Source organism: Magallana gigas, chromosome 3 (assembly GCF_963853765.1).
Source record: "Magallana gigas chromosome 3, xbMagGiga1.1, whole genome shotgun sequence".
In the NCBI taxonomy this organism is placed as follows: Eukaryota; Metazoa; Mollusca; class Bivalvia; order Ostreida; family Ostreidae; genus Magallana; species Magallana gigas.
Genome location: NC_088855.1, coordinates 26,652,041 through 26,677,436, shown reverse-complemented (window position 1 = coordinate 26,677,436; position 25,396 = coordinate 26,652,041). Strand labels below are relative to the sequence as shown.

The window sequence follows — 25,396 nt, the reverse complement described above, 5'->3', positions numbered from 1 at the left end:
CTTTGAAAGGAAAAAAGGGTAAACTGAAGAGTAGTAGGAACTCTCCCTTATCTAAAGCAGGTGTGAAAACAAGGACCCCTGTCCGCTTGGAAAGTATGAATGTGTGTAATCCAACCACTTTTTTGGAACAAAGGTCAGGATCATCAAAGAGCACGGATCAGAAAGGCACTAAGAAACTGCCAAAGTTTTTGTCACAGTATAGTGTAAAACCCACTGTGGATGAGAAAAAAGATGTTAAAAAAACTGTGAGCAGAAAAAGATCAAGTTCTGTCAACCTCCAGGAAGAAGAATCATCAAGAAGTTCAACACCAGTTAAATCAATGATAAAGCCCACCTCCACTGTAAGTGTGAATCGTAAAACGGTTAGCAGAGGAGGAAGTTCAAACATCCTCCAGGAAGAAGAATCAAGGAGTTCAACACCAGATAAACCATTGCAAAAGTCGGCCTCCACTGCAAGTCTGATTCGCAAGCTGAAGATGAGAGATGGAGGGGATGTCCCAACTCCAAGACGGAGTCAAAGGATCTACAATTCATTAAATGGGCCAAAGGAGGCTGTTAATGTCATAACACCGGCAACCAGAGACTACAGGCCAACCAATGAGGTTGTGTATAACTCATTAGTGGGGGAAGACAATGATGTCAAGCTGGAAATTCCTAAGATAAGAAAGAGAACCATCAAGAAAGAGAAACCGATTGCCAGTTCCAAGAAATCAAAAGTTTCAACAGAAGAAACTGTGAAGGGAGGTAAACCAATCCAAGGCTACAGTAAATTTGATAGAGTTTTATTGACTGAAACAAACCCAGGAAGACCAATGGGTATTGTGAATGAGTTTCCTCAAACAAATGATACAAAGACTGTTTCATACTCAAAGTCTAGACCCAAAAGAATGATGAAAGGCCTGCAAAATGATGAAACAGAAGAAACTAAAGGAACAGCAGAAACTTCGTCTCCCAGTGTTTCTGAAGTCAGCAATTCTAGTGTTCTTGTTGCCTCTTCTTACTTCACCACAAGGAGAGGCACTCAAACAAAGGTAGTTTATTCCACACCAGCAACTCTTTCCTCTTCAACGTCTGCTCAGAAGAGACCCGCAATGTCAGCCTCAGTGCAGAGAAACTCGCCAGGCCTGAGGAAGAAGAGATTGGGTCTGGCTCCAGACCAGCCTAACTCTAGCACCTGGTACCTTGGCTCTTCCTCCTCTGCGACAGGTTCAGAGAGATCTAGACGCTCTATGTCAAAGAAAGTGGTGGAGAATGCTGCTTCTGACTTGCAGCAGGTACAGTATTAATTTTATTTCACTGGTAAAACAATATAATTTTAAAATTTGTATAACTGAAGAAATGAATTCATTATCCAGGTCGGCAGGTCCAACCAAGGGTGTATGGGGATTTACCTGTGGCCTTAGGGTGTATGAAATACAACCCGGGTAAATCCCTATACACCCTTGACTGGACCTGGATAACTAATACTGTAAAGTACTCCACAGAGGTAAAGTACATGCATTCATTCAAGTAAATTTTTTCCTCAGCTAGATATGTTGAAAAATACCTATGCGTTTTAAAGTTTCATATTTAACGTAAATTTGTATTTACATTGCAGGTGAATGGGCCAAATGAAGAAAACTTGGCAACTCTGAAGAAGTCAAGATCGTCTTCTAAACTGAAATAACCAAGTGTTATCTTAGTTCCGTTTATAGTATATAGCAAGTGCAGGAAGAGCTTTTAATAATGTAAAAGCTAAGTTGGATTTTTAAAAAAAGGCATACTTAACTCCAGTTGTGACTTGATGTATAAAATATTTGATAAGTAATCCTGTTTTAAGTTGCCATTAAAGAATATTACTGTTTAGCTTTAAAAAGCATATATGGAGAATGTTTTAATGACAATTGTAATTTCATTAACTAAAAAATAAGCTTGCTATTCACCCCTTTAAATATAAATTATCCTTGCCAGTTGATTATGTCTTCAGTTTTTATAATTCAAAATGAAATAAAATTTCGAAGAACAAAAGAATGATTTTTTTCTTTACATTTACTGATTTCAAATGACATCACAGGTTAACTTAAAGATGAAGTAATGGTTAATTTAAAAGTTTACTAGATGATATCCCACGCAAGCGCAGGAATTAACACTTTACACATTAAAATGATACAATGCTTACTATGTAGAACCATATTTTTGTTCATTAGGGCCCAGCTCTGCGGGCACCCTACAGTGATCAGTTTGTCCATCCATCTGTCTGTCTGTCCATCCAAGATCTCTTGTCCGGAGCATATCTTCCCTCCCTTTGGCCCAATCTTGCTCATACTTCACCCACAGATTGCCTTTGGGTAAAGGATTTGCAGTGACCTTGAACCATGTTTCTAGGTTGAAGCTGAAGGTTATAGCAGAATTATATGAAAAATCCTTGTCCGGAGCATATCTTCTTTCCCCTTGGTCCAGTCTGGCTCAAACTTCATTCTTAAAATACCAATGGACAAAGCAGTGACGTTGAGTGAAGTTTTTAGGTCAAGAGTCAAGGTCATATTGGATCACGCAAAAAAATTCTTTTTTAGAGCATATATGCTCTCCACTTAGCCCTATTGGGTTTATACTTTAACAAAAACAGAGCTTTAGAGCAAAGGGTGTGCAGTGACCTTGAACCAAGTTCCAAGGCCAGATGTGAAGGTCAAAGCAGAATAATATCTTGTCTGAGTACTTTTCTCCCTTTGGTCAAGTCTGACTCATACTCCACTCATAGAGTGCCTTCAATCAAAGGATGTGCAGTGGCCTTGAATGATGTTTGTAGATCAAGTGTCAAGGTCATAATGGATCACTCAAAATTCTTTTATTTAGAGCATATATATACTCTCCACATGGCACTATTTGGCTCCTACTTTACGTTGACATAGCTTTTTGGTTAATGGTGTGCATTGACTCCATAATTTGAACCAAGTCAATGTGAAGGTCATAGCAGATCTCAATATAATCAGTTTTAGACAGTAGGTTATTTCCCTTTTCTACTTAATCTCGCTCAGGTTGAATAAAAAATCCTGTATGTAAGGGTAAGAGAGATTGAATTATAAGTTTTATGCCAGCTGGAAAATTTCTAAGTTATAGGTCAGGTCAAAGCAAAATTCTCTGAAATGCTTTTCATCATATTGTCACTTATTAAAGCGGGGTCCTTTGAGATGGTCACCATCTCAATATAATATAGTTTCTGTATAAACTGTGTCCAATTTTTTTTCTTAATTCCTTTCCTAAATTGATATTAAAAACTGCATGGCTGGATAACTAGAGGAGCGGGCAGGGATAAAAAATCTAAACTGAAATGGATGTATATACATTATGTGACCTTAATTCTTTTTGTTGCAGCTGATTGAAAAAAAAATAGCTAACTTCTTTTATTTAATTTCAAACCAGTGAGTGGGTTTTTGGTGCATCATATCGCTATATTTTGTTCTTTGATCTCATTATTTTTTTTTTGTTATCATTGTTCCAAATAAAATTTCAGAGAGAGAAGCCCCCCCCCCCCCCCCCCCAATTCAACTTCCCCGTTTTATGTGTACATTAGAACACAATGGGTGCGTTCAGAGCATTTCCAGTGGTACCAATACCTGTCTGCCTATGGTAACAATTTGTTCCATTGGTGCCATATTGGACCCATATGTACTCTGAACGAGTTTTGGGGTACAAATAGTGAGAAATTTACCAATGTTAACAATGGTACCTTTGGTGTACCATTGTTTACAATGGCTGATTATTTAGTGGAAAATGTCAAACCAAGATGCAATATGTTTGCCTCGTTGATCATTTTACACCAAAAGGATACATTCAGAAATATAATTTGTGTACAGTAAATCATTTTTTTCTTACATTTTTTCTTCTCCTGCAAAACGAGCGTAGATCTTTGAAAAACATGGTTTGAGCGAGTCATTACTAGGAGATTACTATACTATCATACACACCCGATGATTTTAATACCGTTTGTCCAGGGACACACTTGACAGTAAATGCTATGGTTAATGCCAACAACAATCTAAAGGGTCCTACCCCTAATGTTGAAAAGTCTCTGTTGGTGTTTTGTGGAAACTACTTTGAGAGCTTTCGATATACATGTATGGCTGATCGATTTTGGAACATCTATAAAAGGAAGTTTTTTAAAGAGTATATTCTCCTCCTTGGAAAATATTAAGGCCGAATAGATAGCCTACACCACAAGCAAAAAATTCGAGAAAACTTTAAATTTCAAAATGTTTTGGGTGTTTAGATGGAAGTCATATTCCAAGCAATGTTCCAAAACACCTGCAACATGCCTACACATACTGAAAGAAATTTTATTCAGTTGTAAATCTGGCATTTTACAATGCTTAAAACGAATTGTTCAGCTACAACAGGATTTAAGGTGGAAAAAGCTGTGAAATTAATATGTTGCCTTCAATGCATACACAATATCCGCCACTTTTGTGACGTCATTAAAAAGTTACCATCGCTAACAGAGCTCATTGTTTAAAAAATTAAGGTACATGTATAAGGTCTACTACCGGCAATCTGTCGTGTTAAAAAATGTATGAAATTAAAAAGCTCTAGTGTATGCATATTTATTAGAATATTTTAAACCAAAGTTGTCAGATATAAAGTATCTATGGCACGCCAAATTCACAAAAATGAGCTAAACATAGTTTCACAGTCGATAAACTAGGTTTATCAGCTGTTAACTATAGTTTACGGATCCTAAACTATAGTTAACGATTCGTTAACTATAGTTTACATCTGTGAAACTATATTTCACGAATGTAAACTACAGTTTACGAATGATAATTATAGTTTATCTATCTGTAAAAAACGTTAACAATAGATTTTGCTGATAAATATAAATTCACATTTGTTAATTATAATTTACAATCGTAAACTATAGTTAAGAGTTGTTAATTATAGTTTCACAAATCGTGAAACTACATTTATCAGACAAATTCACAAAAATGAGCTAAACATAGTTTCAATGTCGATAAACTAGGTTTATCAACTGTTAACTATAGTTTACGGATCGAAAACTATAGTTAACTACGTTAATCTATATTTCACGTTTGTAAACTATATAGTTAACGCGATAATCTATGTTTCACATCTGTTAGCTACAGTTAACACTGAAAACAATCATTTGCGATTGTTAAACATAGTTTATCTGATAAATATAGTTTCACCATTGTGAAACTATGATTAACAACTCTAAACTATAGTTCACGAATGCAAATAAATATAGTTTCACAATCGTGAAACTATATCTATCAACTCTAAACTATAGTTTACGAATGTAAACTATAGTTTACTTATGTGAATCTATATTTATCAGCAAAATCTATTGTTAACGTGTATTTCCAGATTGAAAAAGATAGATCTGCATTCGTAAACTATAGTTTACAGATGTGAAATAAAGATTAACGTCGGTAACTATATAGTTTAGGATCCGTTAACTATAGTTAACAGCCAATAAACCTAGTTTATCGACTGTGGAACTATGTTTGGCTAATTTACGTGAATTTGGCGTGCTTTTGATTTGTAAACCGTTATTTATAAATCAGTTTACTGATCATAAAACCCTATTAATCAGATAAACTATGTTTAACAACCGCAAATGATTGTTTTCAGTGTTAACTATAGTTTACAGATGTGAAATATAGATTTTCGCGTTAACTATAGTTTACAGATGTGAAATATAGATTAACGTCGGTAACTATAGTTTACGATCCGTAAACTATAGTTAACAGTCGATAAACCTAGTTTATTGACTGTGAAACTATGTTTAGCTCAATTTGTTGAATTTGGCGCACGAGAGTGGGGGAGAATGAGCGACCTAACCAGGAGGATTATATATATACGACTACCAACCGTCCAAGGACTGAGGTGAACACGATTAATGGATCAACTTGCAATTGTGGAAAGACTCTGAAGAACGCAAGGGGGCTGAAGATCCATATGGCACAGATGGGGTGCAGACCAAATCAACGACTGGCACAACGCACAAGGCAACCTGGTGAGACGGAGGAGGAGGTGGTCCAGGACTCAGACCAAAGTGACCACAGCGTCCAAGTGCCAGACACCGAGGAAATTGACCAGCAGGTTGAGGTTCAAGAGGATCACAGCCAGGCGATTCCAAAGCCCATCCTTGATACAATATCTGGAGAACGGAAGCAGAAAATCAGATGGCCACCTAACAACAACAAAGCAGATTAGGAACAATTTGATTTTGATTTAGATTCAATCCTGAACACATCATTGGCTGGAGGAATAGACAAAAAGGCGGAGGCCATGGCCACAATAATGTACAATGTGGGAAAGGAGAGATTCGGTTTGGAAGAGGTTCGGCAGAAACAGCAGCAATCAACTGGGCACAGAAATAGACGACAGGAAAGAGCATCGATAGGGAGAGATTTGAGGCAGTTGTCAAAAAGATACAGAGTCACACCCGAAGAGGAAAGAGCAGCATTGGCGGAGCTAAGACAAGGTATGAGAGAACGACTGAAGATACTGAACAGGGCAGAAAGGAGTAGGAAGAAGAGGAAGAAAGGGCCAGAGCAGGAGCAAGGTTTACACAGGCGGATAGCAGGTTGGTCCCGGGCTGGGAGCTGATCACCCCAGTCGGCGCACCTCTGGAGGTTGTCGTGGACAGCGCCGAAACAACCGAGGAAGGAGGATCTACCTGATGACGGGATCATCACGCATCTATACCACCAAGATGTTTACAGGTACCTGTGGAAACATAAACTAAAGAGCCTCTCGTGATTTAGAGTGAATGTAATGCGCAAGCGCAAGACTTTAAAATCCCCAAAATCCAGATGATTTCCGGATTTTTTAAAGGAATTTTAATTAGCGAAGCTTGATTGAGAAAAAATAAAAATAAATTGATAATCTTTAAGTACCAATGATGTTTGAAATATATAAAACAAAAGACAGTATTCTTCCGATTTCTCGGTATTAAAGCCCAAAAATTCGAGTCTATTATTTTAATATAGTAGTACAGATTAGGCGAACGGACCTTGGGCGAACGGCGTGAAGGGCGAACGCGTTTTAGGGCGAACGAACAGCCAATCTAATTGTACGTGCACTTATTGCAACTTCAGTGTAGTTGCAATAGGAAAATGGCCCTTCATTTGAACAAACTCGAAAGTCACAAGGATGCTGTGTGCAAAGTTTGGTTGAAATTAATCCAGGGGTTCTGGGGAAACAGATTTTTAAACACTTAACCTTATCTTCGCTCTTCATTATCTCCCCTTTGGAGAGGAAATGGACCGCATGCGCAGATCCAGAAAATTTTTCCGCCGGGGTGGGGGGTTGTCCAACGGTTATTTGAGATGGCCAGGGGAGGTCAAAGGCATAATTTTGGCATTTTATTATGGAATTTAAACTCGGAAATTTGAATTTTGCAGGGGGTTTGGATCCCCCTCCCCGATATCCGCACATGGACCTTCAATGATTTTTAAAACATCACTCTACATGTATCTTCACTCTATCTCAATTATTAAGCTCCCATTTGAAGGATAACTGACTCTTCCTTTAAACTAACTTGAAAGTCCTTCCCTCAATTTTTAAGGTTTTGGTTGGAAGTCCTGTTGATCTGGATAAGATTATTGAAACACCCAACCAACATTAACTCTTTTCTGATCATCTCTTATTTGAAGAGGAAAAAGACCTTCATTTGAACAGAATTGAAAGCCCTTCCTCAAAGAATGCTTTTTTTTTTCAAAGTTTGGTTGAAATTATCAGAATATAGGCCCCTTGTTTCTAATGTGGAGAGTTTACGACGTCAACGGCTACGATAGACAACGGACAGTCCGACTTTGCGGTTTTATTTATCACAATATAGAGTCAACAATATCTATGAACTTAGCGAGCACGGCGATAGGTCGCTTCCCTCGCTACGCTCGCGAACCTCGTAGTTGTTGTATGTGACTGTATAGCAAACCGGAACGCTTACTTTCTTTTTGCTCCAGATACTGGAAACAAGGGCAGATCACTCTCATTTTGGAAATTTCAACGTGATCAATTTTGGTCAGAGAATAAAGAAAAATTGAAATGGCAGAGGAAGAAGAGAAAGGATACAGATGGGAAACAGAATATGAACGCACTTGGTAACTTACTTTTGTATAACAAAGGATACTTGTTTGGTATTAAGAGAGATAGATTTTTTTTCATTGTCGAGATTATTCGGGATCTAGATACTGTTCAGGCAGCCAAGACAGATTCATTATAAAATTCATTGTTCCATGCTATTGTTGTTAAATTTTTTTAGATTTCATTAAAAACAAACCTAAATTTCAACTACACATTGCCAAAGAGAGAGATTGTTACAATGTTTATTTTCTAAGTACCTTATTCTGTCCTAATTTTTTCACATGAACACAGGGAAGCAATTCAAGAAGATGAAAAAGGGTCGCTTCAGGCCAGTGTTGATGATATCATCAGCAAAGCTAAGAAGAGAAAACTCTTGGAGAAAATCAAGAATGTTCGACTTGGTATGGTAAGTAATTTCAAGTACATTTTGATATATTTATATATAAACAAAACCATCCTAAATATAAAACACTGGAGATTTAATTATGATATGATTTATGGTGTATATGTTATGACTTTTCAATCAGATGAGGCACTTATTCCTGATTATTGACATGTCAGAAGCTATGAGCGACCAGGATCTGAAACCCACTCGTCTACTTTCAACACTGAAAGTAAGTTTATTATTGTCTGTCCCAGGTTACCGTTACTTCTTCCATCATGAGGTCGGGGAGAGTTTATGCTATACCCCGGTGTCAGCGTTGGTGTCGGCGTCCAAACCTGGTCAAAGTTTTTGTTGCAGGTCCTCATCTAACTCACATGTATTTCTTGTCCTGTATTCACCAAACTTGCATGGATGATGCATCTGGACCTACTTGTGGACTTGGATGCTGAATCTGGGCCATGAATTTCAGATGCTAAGGGAGGTTAAGGGTTTTGGAGCAGGTTAAAGTTTTCTGTGCAGGTGCCCTTTGATATCCATTTCTAAGTTACTACTGGTCCTAACTTCACCAAACTTGCATGGATGGTGCATCTTATGATACTGATGCATCTGACAGGCTTGAATGCATAATCTGAGCCATATGTTTCAGATACTGGAGGAGGTTAAGGTTTTAGAGCTGGTCACATGCATATAATACTATTTTAAACTTGTATTGTTGGTTGATCTATAATATAAATGAATCACAGAGGAAGCTTCAGATGCAGAGCCTGATTATCAAGGATGCTAAACAAAATCCTACCTCAGTCAAACTTGCTTGATAGATGTGTTTGTTGTTAAATGATATAACATGATTCCTATTATATAGTATTGTTTGATATGATACACTACAGTTTTATATGATACAATATTATATCATATATTATATTGTAAAAATTATAATACAATTTGATACTGTATCAATTTTTTTTTGTATATTTTGATATTGTATTGTGATATTGTTATGTATAGTATTGTATAATATGATACAATATTGTATAATATAATTGTATAATACATTCAGGGTTTGCTGACTCTTTTACTACTAGCCCTGACCAATTTTGACAAAAATAGACTAAAAGCGATGACAACCATAAAACATTAAAGACTTGTTTCTGTTTTTTAATTGTATTGCTTTATTTTTACCAATAATGGGTCATTCAAACACTATTTTATTAATAAGATTTAATTTATTTACCGGGTTTTCCAACAGAAAAGTCCAGTTATTAAAATGGTGAAAATGGCGGGCTGGCAGGTGGGCGGGCGGCTGCCAAAAGGGTACCCTTATTGTACGGATAACTCCTCCTACAGTGTTCAAGATAGGAAGTTGTTCTTTTGCAGACCAATTGTACATACAGCCTACTCCGGATATATTGAAATTCAGGGGACCATGCAAATTATTTCAATATATCCGTATTTCAATATAAGCGAAATTGACTGACGTGAAGCCGCCATTTTGGAAAGTTCAATCCCGATGTAAGCATAGAAAACCAAACCCGAACAAATTATTAGATCATCATTTATCTATTACAATAAACGGATTACATGGAACATTAGTCCTTGAAAGTTTGATTAAAATTATATCCGAAAGTTTTGTAAGTTTCGTTTTGTTACTATCTTAAACCTCATCATAATCTCGGATCACATTCTTTTACGTTTTAGAAAAACGTTAGAGAAAAATCACCACACTCAAACGCTTCAAATATTGCTGAACGCTGCTTGTATATCATCGTAAGTGTACACGCGATAAACTCAAAATCCTTAGCTATTTCGAATTTAGGCTTTGTTCATAACTAGTTTGTATTGAGCGTCCGGAGATAAGGTATTTCTTTTCCGTGGGGTTTCCATATTACGTCTAGCATCAATACATCCGTATTCATAAAAACAAAACATTAAACAGTGAATAAATTTTACTTTTTAATAAAAGTATAAAAACACACATGAAGAGAAACTTATCAATTCACACCTTTGTATATCAACCGGTCAGTCTGGCATAATTACTGTCACCAACCGTGACGACAGCCGCCAGGGAGAACTTCAATATAACTGTTATAAAAACAACTAATTATCACCTTTGGGGACCGATCAGTGGCTTCAATATAAGCGATATTTCAAAATAACCGATTTCATTATATCCGTGAAATAAATGCAAAGAATATGAGAGGTAAAATCTGGGGATTTATTCCTATTTCAAAATAAGCGGAATTTCAAAATAAGCGAGTTCAATATAAGTGGAGTAAGCTGTATATCAGAGGTGTGCATGTTGCTAGGATTTTGATTTCTGATAATTTATGAAAAAATACCAGCTTTTGAACCTAGTCATTTTTGGCAAAATATTGCATGTAGGGTACCCTCATTGTACAGATAACTCCTCTTACAGTTTTCTAGATAGGAAGTTTTTCTTTTGCAGATCAATTGTACATATATCAGAGGTGTGCATATTGCTAGGATTTTGATTTCTGATAATTTATGAAAAAATACCAGCTTTTGAACCTAGTCATTTTTGGCAAAATATTGCATGTAGGGTACCCTCATTGTACAGATAACTCCTCTTACAGTTTTCTAGATAGGAAGTTTTTCTTTTGCATATCAATTGTACATATATCAGAGGTGTGCATATTGCTAGGATTTTGATTTCTGATAATTTTTGAAAAAAAATACCAGCTTTTGAACTTAGTTATTTTTTGGCAAAATATTACTTATAGGATACCCTCATTGTACAGATAACTCCTCCTACAGTTTTCAAGATAGGAAGTTGTTCTTTTGCAGATCAATTGTACATATATCAGAGGTGTGCATAGTGCTAGGATTTTGATTTCTGATAATATATGAAAAAATACCAGCTTTTGAAATTATTTTTTTTGGCGAAATATTGCATATTGGGTACTCCATTTCACTGGATAGGATTAGGTAGTGTTTATCAATTCAAGGTTGACATGGATTATGGATGCAATACACATTAAAGAAAACCCGGTTTGCTGTCACATTGACAGCTTTTCACTTTTCAAACTGTACTAATAATGATACAAGTATTCAATGGTTGACCAGTGACCAACAAAACTTTTCTACTGAGTGATATCTCTCTCTCTCTCTCTCTCTCTCCCTCTCTCTCTCTCTCTCTCTCTCTCTCTCTCTCTCTCTCTCTCTCTCTCTCTCTCTCAATAATGGTCGATCAATAGGTAGCTCTAGTGATTTTTCGTAGACACTTTAGGTTAAATAATGAAAAAAATTGCAAGGCAGAGTGAACGCATACTGAACAACTGATTATCTGATTATATACTCAAGTGAAAGAGGAAAATCATACTAACTAGATGAATATAATCAATTTTATTCTATTCATAATATTATAAAATAACACTCGTAGAGTATTTTTTCTATTAATCACAAAATATGTGCATCACAAAATATTCATGTGAAAGGTAATCGTAATCGAAAAAGTAATTATAATTACACTAAATTTTTTAGCTGTAATCGATTGAATTACGATTACCGGTACAAGTAATCAAAAATCTCTTCAATTACAGATTACTGTCGATTACGGTACTTGAAAAAAAGTACCGGGTAATCATTAAAATCAATTACAATTACTCCATTATGATTACCCCATGCCTGCTGTGCTGTATATATACAAAAAATTTTATAACAGCAATTCAAGTCTATTTTCAAGAAGATTATATTGGAAATTGCATACTCTAGTATCTTGCAGAAATGCCTGGTAGGATATCTTAATTTTTTTGCATGAAAGCTTGTCAATGTAGTAGTAAATCAATAACAAATTCCTGAACAAAAATATGTTAAATTGAGGAATGCGTCGTCTGACCGTAAGGTGATGCCTCGTCTTGATGAGCTTTGTAATCTCTGATTACCTATGTTTAAATAAACTTACCAGTCAATGAAGTACAATTCCAGTTGATAAAAGGGAAAAAAAATCCTTATTTCTTCATTGACACATCGTCTGTTTATCCCCGGAGAATTTCACATGAAAAAAAAACCAAACATCCTACGGAGTTTCAAAATGGGAAATGTTTACATATTTTTTTCCATTCGGAAATACTCAGGACACCTCACACAATTTTTTAATGTTTTCATCCAGGGTGCTCCAGGGTGCTCAATGTTCTTTGCAATGCAAAATTCCTATAGACTTTTTGTTTTTGATTAAAGTGGTAGAGGGGGTGTTTTAGAACTGGTACCGGTAATCTGAACTTTTTTCAATCTAGTGAATGGATGTAGTTTTGGCTCAAAGGTATTTATGATTATTGAGATATTACGCAAAAAGTGGTGTAAGCAGAAACTTGGACACTTGTTAAAATATTTTTTCAAAAGGTTCAATAACCTTTATAAAAAAGAATGTTTGTTTGCCATCTATGAACTTTGGATCAGTAGGCAGCAAAAATTTATATTTTTGTCAATTTATGTTAGGACAATCTAATTAAAATTAGATCTTTGATCCACTTCTAATAGATTACTCAAAGAAGCAATCTACCCTGTATTAGGAGCAGATCAAAGATTTGATTTTAATTAGGTTGGTGTTGGAAAAAATAGATTTGAAACCATTTTGATATAGAAAGTAATAGAATGATAATCAATGTAAAAAGGTGTACTCATAATGTGGAATACTTGTATCTGAGTCAAGTATTTTTTTTTATCATCAGGAGAAGGCAAACAATTGTTTAGTCGTGGCTGTAGTTGAAATTTCATTCCTAGCATTTCTTTTCAGCTTTTGGAATACTTTGTTGAAGAGTATTTTGATCAAAACCCTATAAGTCAACTTGGTATCATCATTACAAAGAACAAAAGGGCAGAGAAAGTCTCTGAGCTTGGAGGTTGGTTTTGTTGTACATGTTTATGAATATCAAATAGAAATTTATATTCATACTTCTTTTGATATGGTTTTCAATATATTGGATTCTGCATAGTATATACATTGAAACTGAGACAGGAATGAAATGAATTTAATTATTGCAAAGAGTTGATGTTAATTTAGGTAAACTGAATGAATTGAGATATATATATATTGATATATTTGCAAAGTGTTTGCAAAATCCAATATTTGATAAAACAAGCCTACCGCAATGAAATCTGATTTAAGAATGATCTATTTCCAAAGGCAACCCTAGGAGACATATTGCAACTTTACAGAGTCTTGCTGATAAAGTTTGTCATGGTGAACCGTCTCTACAGAATTCATTAGAACTTGCTCACCAAACTCTCAGGTAAGCAGTGTTTCCTCAGTGAAGATGCTCTGCTCTCTACACCCGTGATGTGAATTTATACTTATCAATTTTATATACTGGTAAGTTAAAGGAGCAAAGGAAAAATATTTTGTAAATGTTGTAGAACTGGTGTGTACATAAGGTGTATTGCTAATGCAGCTTTAGGACTGATGTGTACATAAGGTGTATTGCTTTAGGACTGGTGTGTACATAAGGTGTATTGCTAATGCAGCTTTAGGACTGATGTGTACATAAGGTGTATTGCTTTAGGACTGGTGTGTACATAAGGTATATTGCTATAGGACTGGTGTGTACATAAGGTGTATTGTTATAGGACTGGTGTGTACATAAGGTGTATTGTTATAGGACTGGTGTGTACATAAGGTGAATTGTAATAGGACTGATGTGTAAATAAGATGTATTTCTATAGGACTGGTGTGTACATAAGATGATGTATTGTTATAGGACTGGTGTGTACATAAGGTGAATTGTTATAGGACTGATGTGTAAATAAGATGTATTTCTATAGGACTGGTGTGTACATAAGGTGTATTGTTATAGGACTGGTGTGTACAGAAGGTGTATTTCTATAGGACTGGTGTGTACATAAGATGTATTGTTATAGGACTGGTGTGTACATAAGGTGTATTGCTATAGGACTGGTGTGTACATAAGATGTATTGTTATAGGACTGGTGTGTACATAAGATGTATTGCTTTAGGACTGGTGTGTACATAAGGTATATTGCTATAGGACTGGTGTGTACCTTAGATGTATTGTTATAGGACTGGTGTGTACATAAGGTGTATTGTTATAGGACTGTTGTGTACATAAGGTGTATTGTTAAAGGACTGGTGTGTACATAAGATTTATTGTTATAGGACTGGTGTGTACATAAGGTGTATTGTTGTAGGACTGGTGTGTACATAAGGTGAATTGTTATAGGACTGGTGTGTACATAAGATTTATTGTTATAGGACTGGTGTGTACATAAGGTGTATTGTTATAGGACTGGTGTGTACATAAGATGTATTGTTATAGGACTGGTGTGTACATAAGGTGTATTGTTGTAGAACTGATGTGTACATAAGGTGAATTGTTTTAGGACTGGTGTGTACATAAGATTTATTGTTATAGGACTGGTGTGTACATAAGATGATGTATTGTTATAGGACTGGTGTATACATAAAATGTATTGTTTTAGGACTGGTGTGTACATAAGGTGAATTGTTATAGGACTGGTGTGTACACATGATGATGTATTGTTATAGGACTGGTGTGTACATAAGGTGAATTGTTATAGGACTGGTGTGTACATAAGGTGAATTGTTATAGGACTGGTGTGTACATAAGGTGTATTGTTATAGGACTGGTGTATACATAAGATTTATTGTTATAGGACTGATGTGTAAGTAAGTTGCATTGTTACAGGACTGGTGTGTACATAAGATGTATTGTTTTGTAGGCACATGCCAGGGCATGCCAGTAGAGAAGTTTTAGTTGTTATGGGCAGTTTGACAACTTGTGACCCAGATAACATCATCAGCACCATCTCTGTAAGTTACTAGTTTAGTAATTTTGATGCAGCATATACATGTATCACTTCACATTATTCATAAGCAGGGTATCTGTAACATTTTAATAGTTTGTATAAAAACACATATTGTTACACATATTGTCACCAGAGATACCTGTAACAAAATCCCCACAAACACAGGGGTCCTTAGTTTCTATACTTGGGCAAAGGTTTGGAGTCTATACATCTGGAATAGATTCAAAGTCTTTATACTTTGGACAGAGATTAGGATCTTTGGGCTGAGGTCGTGAGTCTCTTTACTTGGAGTCCTGTACCCATATTTACTAAAGTTCGTAGACGTAGACGTAAACTTAGACGTAGTGTACCTTTATGTCTACGTCTACGAATTTTAGTAAATATGGGTACAGAGTCCTTTTACTTTGGGCTAATATTCTGAATCTCTATACTTGGGGCTGAAGTCTTGAGTCTCTAAACATGGGACTGAAATTGTGTCTTTAATCAATTCATTTGGCAGAGGTTAAGATGTCTATACTTGGAACCGTGTTCTTCGTCTCTTTATTTAGGACTCTATACTTTCGCACAGGTCTTGAGTTTTTACACTCGGGGCCGAGGTCCCGACTCAATCATTCAAGGCTGAGGTCCTGAGCCTCTGTACTTGGGGATGCTCAGAGAAGGACCCACCCTGACATTGTTATCATGTTGTAATTCTTGTAATTAATATGTATTCTGTTTCTTTCACTGGTAAACTTGCAGTTGTGTTTAGAACCACAATATTTTAACTGTAAACTTGTGATATGATCAGTCGACTAGTTTTGTTGGATACTAGAAACTTTTATGAAGTACACAAAGTGTTGAATACTGTAAAGATTACGTCAAGAGCGTCGGAACAGGGCCACCCGAAAAATTTTGCCCAAAAAAAAGAATTTTAAAAAAAGACTATAGCTGTAAAATGGAACTATATAACAGCGAGCTGTGTGCATTGGAGAGGCGATGGTAACTGCAATCTGATTTACCTGACACAAAAGAGAATTAAAAATTATCTGAGCACATTCACCAATATGCTACCTTTCAGCAATCGAATTTGTGCCAGGGCAATAGAGACTGATTGAATCAAAACTGGTGCTTATATATGCATAGTTACATAACTTCTCTAATTAAATGTGAGTTGCGTTATATTGATACATATTTTATGTCATCAAACGTAAATAAACATTAGTTACAATACTGCTTTTTTTCTTATAGTGCAATCAAATAAGTGACAACATAATTTATTAAATTAAAAAATACTGAAGATTCCTTATTTTATGCGAGTACTTTATTCTGCTATTCAACGGTTTTGCATCAAATTGCGAGAGTATAAAATCGCAAACGCTGAATTATTTTCATAATTCCAGATAGTTAGCATCCGACTGAAAAATAAAAAGAGATTTTATAATCCGCGAGAAGTGCTTCTTGCGATTTTACGTGGATATTAATTCCTCACGTTTAATTACCATAGAAATACAGTAATTTGACATATCGTTGAATAACATCATTACAAGTCCAATCCTGTTCAACATACCCCCCTCAATCAATCTCGCCACTCCAATATGAAATACCTTCCAACGCCCCTGTATGTATATGTATCAGGATTTGAAGCCTCTATGTACATTTTTCTTTTCAGATGCTGAGGGATGGTAATGTCAGATGCTCTGTCATTGGTCTAGCAGCTGAAGTCTGTGTCTGTAAAAAGCTTTGCAAAGAAACACATGGTAGTTATCTCAAAATGAAATTATATTTTTACCCATCACAATCAATTCAGGTGACCTATTGCTGTCTGTCTTTTTTTGTCCTGGTGTATTGTTTGTCATTTTGGTGTGTGGTATTTGAAGGGGAAGAGGAACAAAAATTAAGAAATTAATGATCCCCAACCCCAAGGGCCATACATTTTGGACACAAACTAAAAACTTTTGCATTGAGAAAAATCTTTTTTCTACTCCAAAGCATCCAGATGGTAAACAAAGTACATGCTCTTGATTATGATGGGCATGCCTCTACCAAAATTGTAAAATTCAGAGTTAGGGGGTATTAAGTGTTAGGGTGGGGCTCCATTGGTCATATGAGGAAAGTACTTTTATAATTCTTTAAAATATTTCCTCACTTTTCATAAGCATTTGACCCACAAATAAAGTTTATGTACATGTTTTATGATGAGCGAAAGTGCCTTTGAAAAACTTGTGAAATTCTTGATCCCTGGTTCAGAGGTTCAGACTCCAGATTTTATATGGGCTTGCTTTTTTTTTTTTTTTTTATCTCTATCTATCTATTCTGTTATTTATTCCTTTTTGTATTGGATATAATATATTCAAGTAGCATGGGTTTCTTGTTATTAATTGTAACTTGTGTTAAACACAGGTAGCTACAGTGTTATATTGGATGAATGCCACTTCAAAGATCTCCTCACTCAACACGTCACCCCACCACCCGCCACTGTACGTCAATACCCCAGAATCAATTGTATGAGTGTCGTAAATTGAAGGAAAAAAATAATCTACTTTTGCATTTTCTCTTTTGATTGAAACTCATATAAGATTTTGAATATTGTGGTGCATAGTTATAAAATATGTCGAACAAATTTTGCTGATGCATGTATTTTGATACAATTTATTGTTTGTTTTATAGGCTAGTACAGAATCTTCACTCATTAGAATGGGTAAGTATCAACAGAGAAATGATGAAATATAAAGAACCAAATGTTTTTTAATCATTATGATGAACCAAATTTTTATCATTTTGATTTCCACTTCTTGTTGTGACTAGGTTTTCCTCATCATCAGCTGAGTGCAGACAAGGAGGAGAGACCATCCATGTGTATGTGGTAAGGATCGTGTTGTGATTAGTGGTCGCCTCCTTGTAATAACATTGTCATATACCTTGCTGTGCCAGTAAATGAGTTTGATGACATGTACTCTTGTATTTGTGAATTATATGGAATTAGTTTCGTTTGATTCCACAGATGACAGCCAGTCATATTATACTTGAATATTTCACAAACATCTAAGGTATGGGGTTCTGGTTGAAGTGAAATGCTTGTATTTTTTTTCCTTTTTCCTTACAGTCACCTGGACAGTAAAAACAGCCAGGGGTTCAGTAGTACAGGCTACTTCTGTCCCCAGTGTAAGAGTAAATACTGCGAGCTGCCCATCGAGTGCAAGGCCTGCGGTGAGTGTTTCTCTGTATAACATGAATTACTGGTACATGTACATGTAGTTTTTAGCTCACCGAGACGAAGTCAGGGGGAGCTTATGCTATACCCTCGGCGTCGGCGTCGGCGTCCGGACCTGGTTAAAGTTTTTGTTGCAGGTCCTGTATCTAAGCTATTACTTGTCCTATCTTCACCAAACTTGCATGGATGATGCATCTGGACCTACTTATGGACTTGAAAGACTTGGATGCTGAATCTGAGTCCTAAATTTCAGATGCTGGAGGAGGTTAAGGTTGTTGGACCAGGTTAAAGTTTTTGTTGCAGGTGCCCTTTGATAGCAATATCTAAGTTACTGCAGGTCCGTACTTCACCAAACTTGCATGGATGGTGTGTCTTATGATACTGATGCACCAGACACGCTTGAGTGCTGAATCTGAGCTATAGGTTTCGGATGCTGGAGGAGGTTCAGGTTTTTAGCTCACCTGAGCTGAAAGCTCAAGTGAGCTATTCTGATCACTTTTTGTCCGTCGTCCGTCTGTCCGTCCGTCCGTCCGTCTGTCCGTCCGTCTGTCTGTCCGTCTGTAAACTTTTTACATTTTGAACTTCTTCTCTAAAACCGCTTATCCAATTTCAACCAAATTTGGCACAAAGCATCCTTATGGGAGGGCGAATATAAATTGCAGAAATAAAAGTCCGATCTGTATTCAAAGCGGAGAAAACCTTGAAACTGTAGAAAAAGGGGGGTGCATTTTTAAAAATCTTCTTCTCAAGAACTACTGATTCCAATTCAACGTAGTTTAGCATAAATTATCCTTATGGGAAGGAAAATATAAATTGCAAAAATTAATGTCTAATTCTGTTTCAAATCTGAGTTATTACGAAAATAATAATAAAGGAAAGGCGTGTTTCAATCCGTTTAATAGCTTCGGATTCGGCATCCGGTAAAATGGGTAGACAAGACTTGGCCTGGGCAAAACAAAAGATTGGCAGTTATTAATCTGCGAATCTCATTAAAATTTCAGGATATTTGATGGACCAGTATATTTGTATTTGCTGTAAATATTGCTGCAAAATAATGCGCATTTGGAATTGACGATTGCCGATCTGCCCCGGCTTTTATTTTGCCACGGCCCGGGTTTGCGTACCCATTTTACCAAGACTCGTATTCCATACTTCTAAAACGAGGTTCTTTGTTTAAAGCAGCCATGACATTATACGAAAAAAGGTGGATCTGACTATGATGAAATTGCTTGTTGTTCAACAGTTCGCGTATGAAGGGAAATTTTTGAAACATGAAAAATATATTGGTGCCGATTTTGTGAAGTAAATTGAGGCTAAATATTTCAATGCGTTGACAGTTTTCACACATGACGTTGATGTTAGCTAGCTTTGATTTTCGTTTCGTTTTCATTATTAATGCTTTGTAACCTGGAAACTGTCGTCTGTATTTCGTGATTTTTACGTATCAAATCAAACAGAGACTTCGGTAAATCAAACAGTTACGTCATCTGTTTACCTGCGCAAATTAAGCAAAATCTGATGTAGTAGTACTGAAATACAATTCAGTCTATCGGTAATTCGGCATTATCTTTTGCGTAATGGTAGATTAATGCAATAGGTTTTTGTTGAGATGCTCGGCATTTTCTCTAGTTTATTCAGTTTAAATAAAGTTTGATATCGCTTACGGAAATATGTAGGTATATACATGTATATATATATGATTCATTTCGAAAAAATAAATTGTGTTCTTTATTTGTTATACATGTAGTGCATGTTTCTTGTGTTTAATTGTTTACAATTTCTATTTACTAACCATATTTGAGTGTTAAGCTTCGAATTATAAGCAAGATACAGAGATTTGCTCACAATTCTATGTTTGTACACAGATCTTACAAGCTAAAGATTAAATCAAAGTACTGATAGTACTGAAAAGCGCTAACCCAGCTTCTGTATGTATATAACAGATATATGTATATAGCATTTCAGCTTCTGTATACGCACTATATTTCCTAATCACTGCATGACAGTCCCTGCAATGATGTATGTAAGCCCCGTACATTAATTTCACAATAGCCCGTAAATTAGATTCACAATAGCCCGTGCAGTTATGTGCATAAACCCCTGAAACTGGTTCCCTAACCAGTTTAAATGATGTATACTTTTGCTTATAGGGGGCGGTTATTCGATGCACCGGAAGTTGAAGTCTAACGACAATAAAGCGCTGAGCTATGCTTAGCGCTTTAAAAAGTAAAAAAAATTGTCAATATTTATTACGAAAATTTTCAAAATCTGTTCTTTCAGAAACCAACTTATTGAATCGTAAACTTAACCTTTTTAGCTCACCTGAGGATGGGGCCACAATGGGGGTCGAAGTTTAACAAATGAATATATAGAGTAAATCTTTAGAAATCCTCTTCTCAGAAACTAATCGGCCAGGAAAGCTGAAACTTGTGTGGAAGCATCCTCAGGTAGTGTAGATTCTAATTTGTGAAAATCATGACCCCTGGGGGTAGGGTGGGGCCACAATGGAGGGTCGAAGTTTAACATATGAATATTAAAAGTAAATCTTTAAAAATCTTCTTCTCAGAAACTAATTGGCCAGGAAAGCTGACACTTGTGTGGATGCATCCTTATGTAGTGAATATTTAAATTTGTGAAAATCATGACCCCCGGGGGTAGGGTGGGGCCACAATGGGAGATCGACGTTTTACATATGAATATATACAGTTAATCTTTAAAAATCTTCTTCTCAGAAACTAATCAGCCAGGAAAGCTGACACTTGTTTGGATGCATCCTCAGGTAGTGTAAATTCAAAGTTATGAAAATCATGACCCCCGGGGGTAGGGTTGGGCCACAATGAGGGATCGAAGTTTAACATAGGAATATATACAGTAAATCTTTAGAAATCTTTTTCTCAGAAACTAATTCGCCGGCAAAGCTAAAACTTGTGTGGAAGCGTCCTCAGGTAGTGTAGATTCAAATTTGTGAAAATCATGACCCCTGGGGGTAGGTTTGGGCCACAATGGGAGGTCGATGTTTTACATAGGAATAAACAGAGTCATCTTTAAAAATCTTCTTCTCAGAAACTAATCAGCCAGGAAAGCTAAAACTTGTGTGGAAGCATCCTCAGGTAGTGTAGATTCAAAGTTGTGAAAATAATGATCCCCAGGGGGTAGGATGGGGCCACAATGGGGGGGGGGGTCAAAGTTTAACAAAGGAATATATAGGGTAAATCTTTAAAAATCTTCTCAGAAACTAATCAGCCAGATGATTCTTTATAATTGTTAAGACTTTGGCCCCAGGACAATTCTTTGGCCTCACGAGAAGGTTAAGAGTTTGATGTACGTTTATATCCCATATATAAACTATTGTTAGGGATCTTTTTGAGAACTGCAATACTCAACATCTGATATGACTATAAAATCATCCTGTTAGAAAAGGGACTAATGATTATAAACATAAGAATATCCAGGGGAAAATTGATTTTATTTATACAAGATTTACATGAATTATTGTACATTGTCCAGATAGTTTGTATTATGACTCTATTGAGCTGATTTTATCATACCTATTGTTCCTCAGGTGAGCGATATGGCCCATGGGCCTCTTGTTGGAGCTGGTTAAAGTTTTTGTTGCAGGTGCCCTTTGATAGCAATATCTAAGTTACTGCTGGTCCGTACTTCACCAAACTTGCATGGATGGTGTGTCTTATGATACTGTTGCACCAGGCAGGCTTGGGTGCTGAATCTGAGCTATAGGTTTCGGATGCTGGAGGAGGTTAAGGTTTTTAGAGCTGGTTAAAGTTTTTGTTGCAGGTGCCCTCTGATGATTATATCTTAGTTACTGCTGGTCTGTACTTCACCAGACTTCCATAGATGGTGTGTCTTATGATACTGCTGCACCAGACAGGCTTGAATGCTGAATCTGAGCCATACGTTTCGGATGCTGAAGGAGGTTAAGGTTTTTAGAGCTGGTTAAAGTTTTTGAAACAGGTGCCCTCTGATGATTATATCTTAGTTATTACTTGTCCTAACTTCACCAGACTTCCATGGATGGTGCGTCTTATGATACTGATGCACCTGACAGGTTTGAATGCTGAATCTGAGCCATAGGTTTCAGATGCTGGATATGGTTAAGTTTTTTGGAACAGGTCACATGTTTTTAATAGATAATAGTACTTTTTCAAACTTGCATAGTTGATTAAACTGTAGTATGAATGAATCACAGAGGAAGCTTCAGATGCAGAGCTTGATCTCCAATATCAAGGATGCTAAAAAATATATCTTAGTTATTACAGGTCCTAACTTCACCAAACTTGAATGGATGGTGTGTCTTATGATACAGATGCACCTGACAGGCATGATTGTTGAATCTGAGCCGTAGGTTGCAGATGCTGGAGCAGGTTAAGGTTTTAATTTCTAGTGCCCTCTGATGATGATATCTTAGTTATTACTGGTCTGAACTTCACCAAACTTGCATGGAGATGCGTCTTATGTATACTGATGCACCTGACACGCTTGAATGCTGAATCTGAGCCATAGGTTTCGGATGCTGGATGAGGTTTAGTTTTTTTGGAACAGGTCACATGTTTTATAGATGATAGCTTGCATAGTTGATTTAACTATATTATAAATGAAACGCAGAGGTTGCTTCAGATGCAGAGCCTGATATCCATTATCAAGGATGCTAAAGAAATCTCCTACCTCACTCAAACCTGCTCGATAGATAGATGTGTTTGTTGATAAATGATATAACATGATTCCTATGATATAGTATTGTATGGTATGAAACGATATTGTTTAATATGATACAATATAATATCATATGTAATATTATAAAAAGTTATATGATACGATATGATATTGTATAATTGTTTTTGATATGTAATGATATTGTATCATGATATCGTTATGTATAGTATTGTATATTATGATACAATATTGTATAATATTATATTGTATTATTAATTTATTTTCTAATCACATGATACTATTACATCAGATATTGCAAAATATAATATTGTATATTGATACTATATTGTATATTCTATAATATTGTATCATACGATTTTGCATTATATGATATTAGTTTCTGTAATAGAGAATTATATCACATGAAATTGTATAATATGATACTGTTATATTATATAATATCGTATCATACGATATTGTATATTATGATATTGGTTTATAATATGATATTTATCACATCACATGAAATTGTATATGATATTGTAAAATATATTATTGTATCATATGATACCATATGTATAATATAATATTGTATTATATAATATTTTACTTTATCACATAAAATTGTATCATTCGATATGATACAATGTTGTATCAAATTATATTGTATCATATGATACAATATCATATTATGTATCAAAAATGATACAGTATTATAAAATATCATACTATATTACGCAATATAATATCATATGTTTCAATGTTATGATGTATTATGTAATATGATATTGTAATATAATACTATATTATATTGTTTTATATATTATGATATTGTATTATTTGATCAAATACAATAACGTATAACACAATACAATGTCATATCATATGTTACAATATCATATCTCATCATTGTTTATTATGGTATTTTATTGTATTATATGATATATGTTGTAAATATGATAGGATGCAATATTTAATTTAAGTTTATATTATTGTATTGATTAACATATAAACATATGATTATCATTCAATTTTTTAACAGATGATATACGATATTGTGTCAAAACAGAATCCATGAATATCCAAGATCATAAAGTATGATTTTCATTTAATATGATAAAGATGGTCTCATAAAGGTGAAATCTCATAAGGGTGATGTCTCGTCTCGGTGAGCTTTGTAATCTGTGATTACCTATGTTTATCTGTAGATCCCAATTAGGTATCTGCTCAATATTTAACAATTCCTATGGTTTTAATGTGAAAAAACAATGTAAGTTTTCACTACTCCAAAATATGGATAAGAATTCCGTAACATTTCAACATCAAACCATGACCAAATGAATACCATGCAGGTATATTTCAATACCACCCTATATAGCTATTCTGAAGGTAATTTTGTACAAGTATATAAACGAAATGTTTTTGAGAAGGATATAAAATAGATTTCTTCATTCAGTGTTTGAAAGGAAATTTGATTATTAACTACATATTGAATATTTATGGTCTTATTTAGTTAATGAAAGCTGAATAATTGGAAGAGGGTTAACAGTGCTGCATTTGTTATGTACCGGTATTTATGATTGGCCAACTGACTCCTTACAACTTTGAATCTATTTAACCAGTACATCTGATTAATAGTGTGAACTATACTGTACTGTAACGTATGGTTTTGTTCATTTCAGGCCTGACTCTGGTATCGGCCCCTCATCTCGCTCGCTCCTATCATCACCTCTTCCCACTGGATCAGTTCCGGGAAATACCTACAGCTCAAGTAGGATCCAATGTGTAAGACTCCCAGATGGGTCTATATTTCTATGTTTTAATTTTAATGCATCTGAAATTTTTATGACACCAGAATGTTTAAATGTGGTTTTCTTTTCAGATTATGTTTTTCTTGTCAAACAGCTGTTCAAGAACTCAATGTAAGTAGCATTCTAAGGATTTATACCGTATGTGCTTTGGGATGATTTTTATATCGTTTCAAACTATGACGTACAGACATTAAACTCATGATATTTTTATGTAGGATAATAAAATTTAGTTTATATGACTATCAGTGATGTATTTTTTGTTGTAGGTATACATATGTGACAACTGTGAGCGTATTTATTGTTTGGACTGTGATCTCTTTATACACGAGACTTTACACTCCTGTCCGGGGTGTGCTAGCTCACGACAGACTCAACAGTCAGCCAAGATGGCTGGCTTCTCTTGACACAGTAATAAAAGTAACAACAACAACATTTCTGTATTTTATGTTTATA

General features: G+C 35.4%; 2 protein-coding genes across 2 annotated transcripts; both read left to right on the top strand.

The window, feature by feature from the left end:
* Positions 1-95: 95 nt before the first annotated feature.
* On the top strand, positions 96-1,931 carry LOC136273746 (micronuclear linker histone polyprotein-like). Its single transcript, XM_066079079.1, has 2 exons — positions 96-1,274; positions 1,598-1,931. Exons 1-2 carry the CDS (start codon positions 96-98, stop codon positions 1,664-1,666), a joined length of 1,248 nt encoding a protein of 415 aa, XP_065935151.1. The 3' UTR covers positions 1,667-1,931.
* A 6,002-nt stretch (positions 1,932-7,933) lies between these two features.
* LOC105345292 (general transcription factor IIH subunit 2) lies at positions 7,934-25,373 on the top strand. Its single transcript, XM_011453396.4, has 14 exons — positions 7,934-8,105; positions 8,380-8,494; positions 8,616-8,702; positions 13,224-13,329; positions 13,614-13,719; positions 15,185-15,275; positions 16,920-17,007; positions 17,651-17,727; positions 17,918-17,948; positions 18,056-18,113; positions 18,354-18,457; positions 24,815-24,917; positions 25,015-25,054; positions 25,210-25,373. Exons 1-14 carry the CDS (start codon positions 8,050-8,052, stop codon positions 25,345-25,347), a joined length of 1,200 nt encoding a protein of 399 aa, XP_011451698.2. The 5' UTR covers positions 7,934-8,049; the 3' UTR covers positions 25,348-25,373.
* The last annotated feature ends 23 nt before the right edge of the window (positions 25,374-25,396 follow it).

Bases quoted from the DNA above. Each gene is read 5' to 3' on its own strand.
- LOC136273746 (XM_066079079.1), top strand. From the start codon at position 96: ATGAATGTGTGTAATCCAACCACTTTTTTGGAACAAAGGTCAGGATCA. The intron at 1,275-1,597 runs GTACAGTATTAA...TTTACATTGCAG, and splicing joins CTGCTTCTGACTTGCAGCAG to GTGAATGGGCCAAATGAAGA.
- LOC105345292 (XM_011453396.4), top strand. From the start codon at position 8,050: ATGGCAGAGGAAGAAGAGAAAGGATACAGATGGGAAACAGAATATGAA. The intron at 8,703-13,223 runs GTAAGTTTATTA...ATTTCTTTTCAG, and splicing joins GTCTACTTTCAACACTGAAA to CTTTTGGAATACTTTGTTGA. The intron at 15,276-16,919 runs GTAAGTTACTAG...TTTTCTTTTCAG, and splicing joins ACATCATCAGCACCATCTCT to ATGCTGAGGGATGGTAATGT.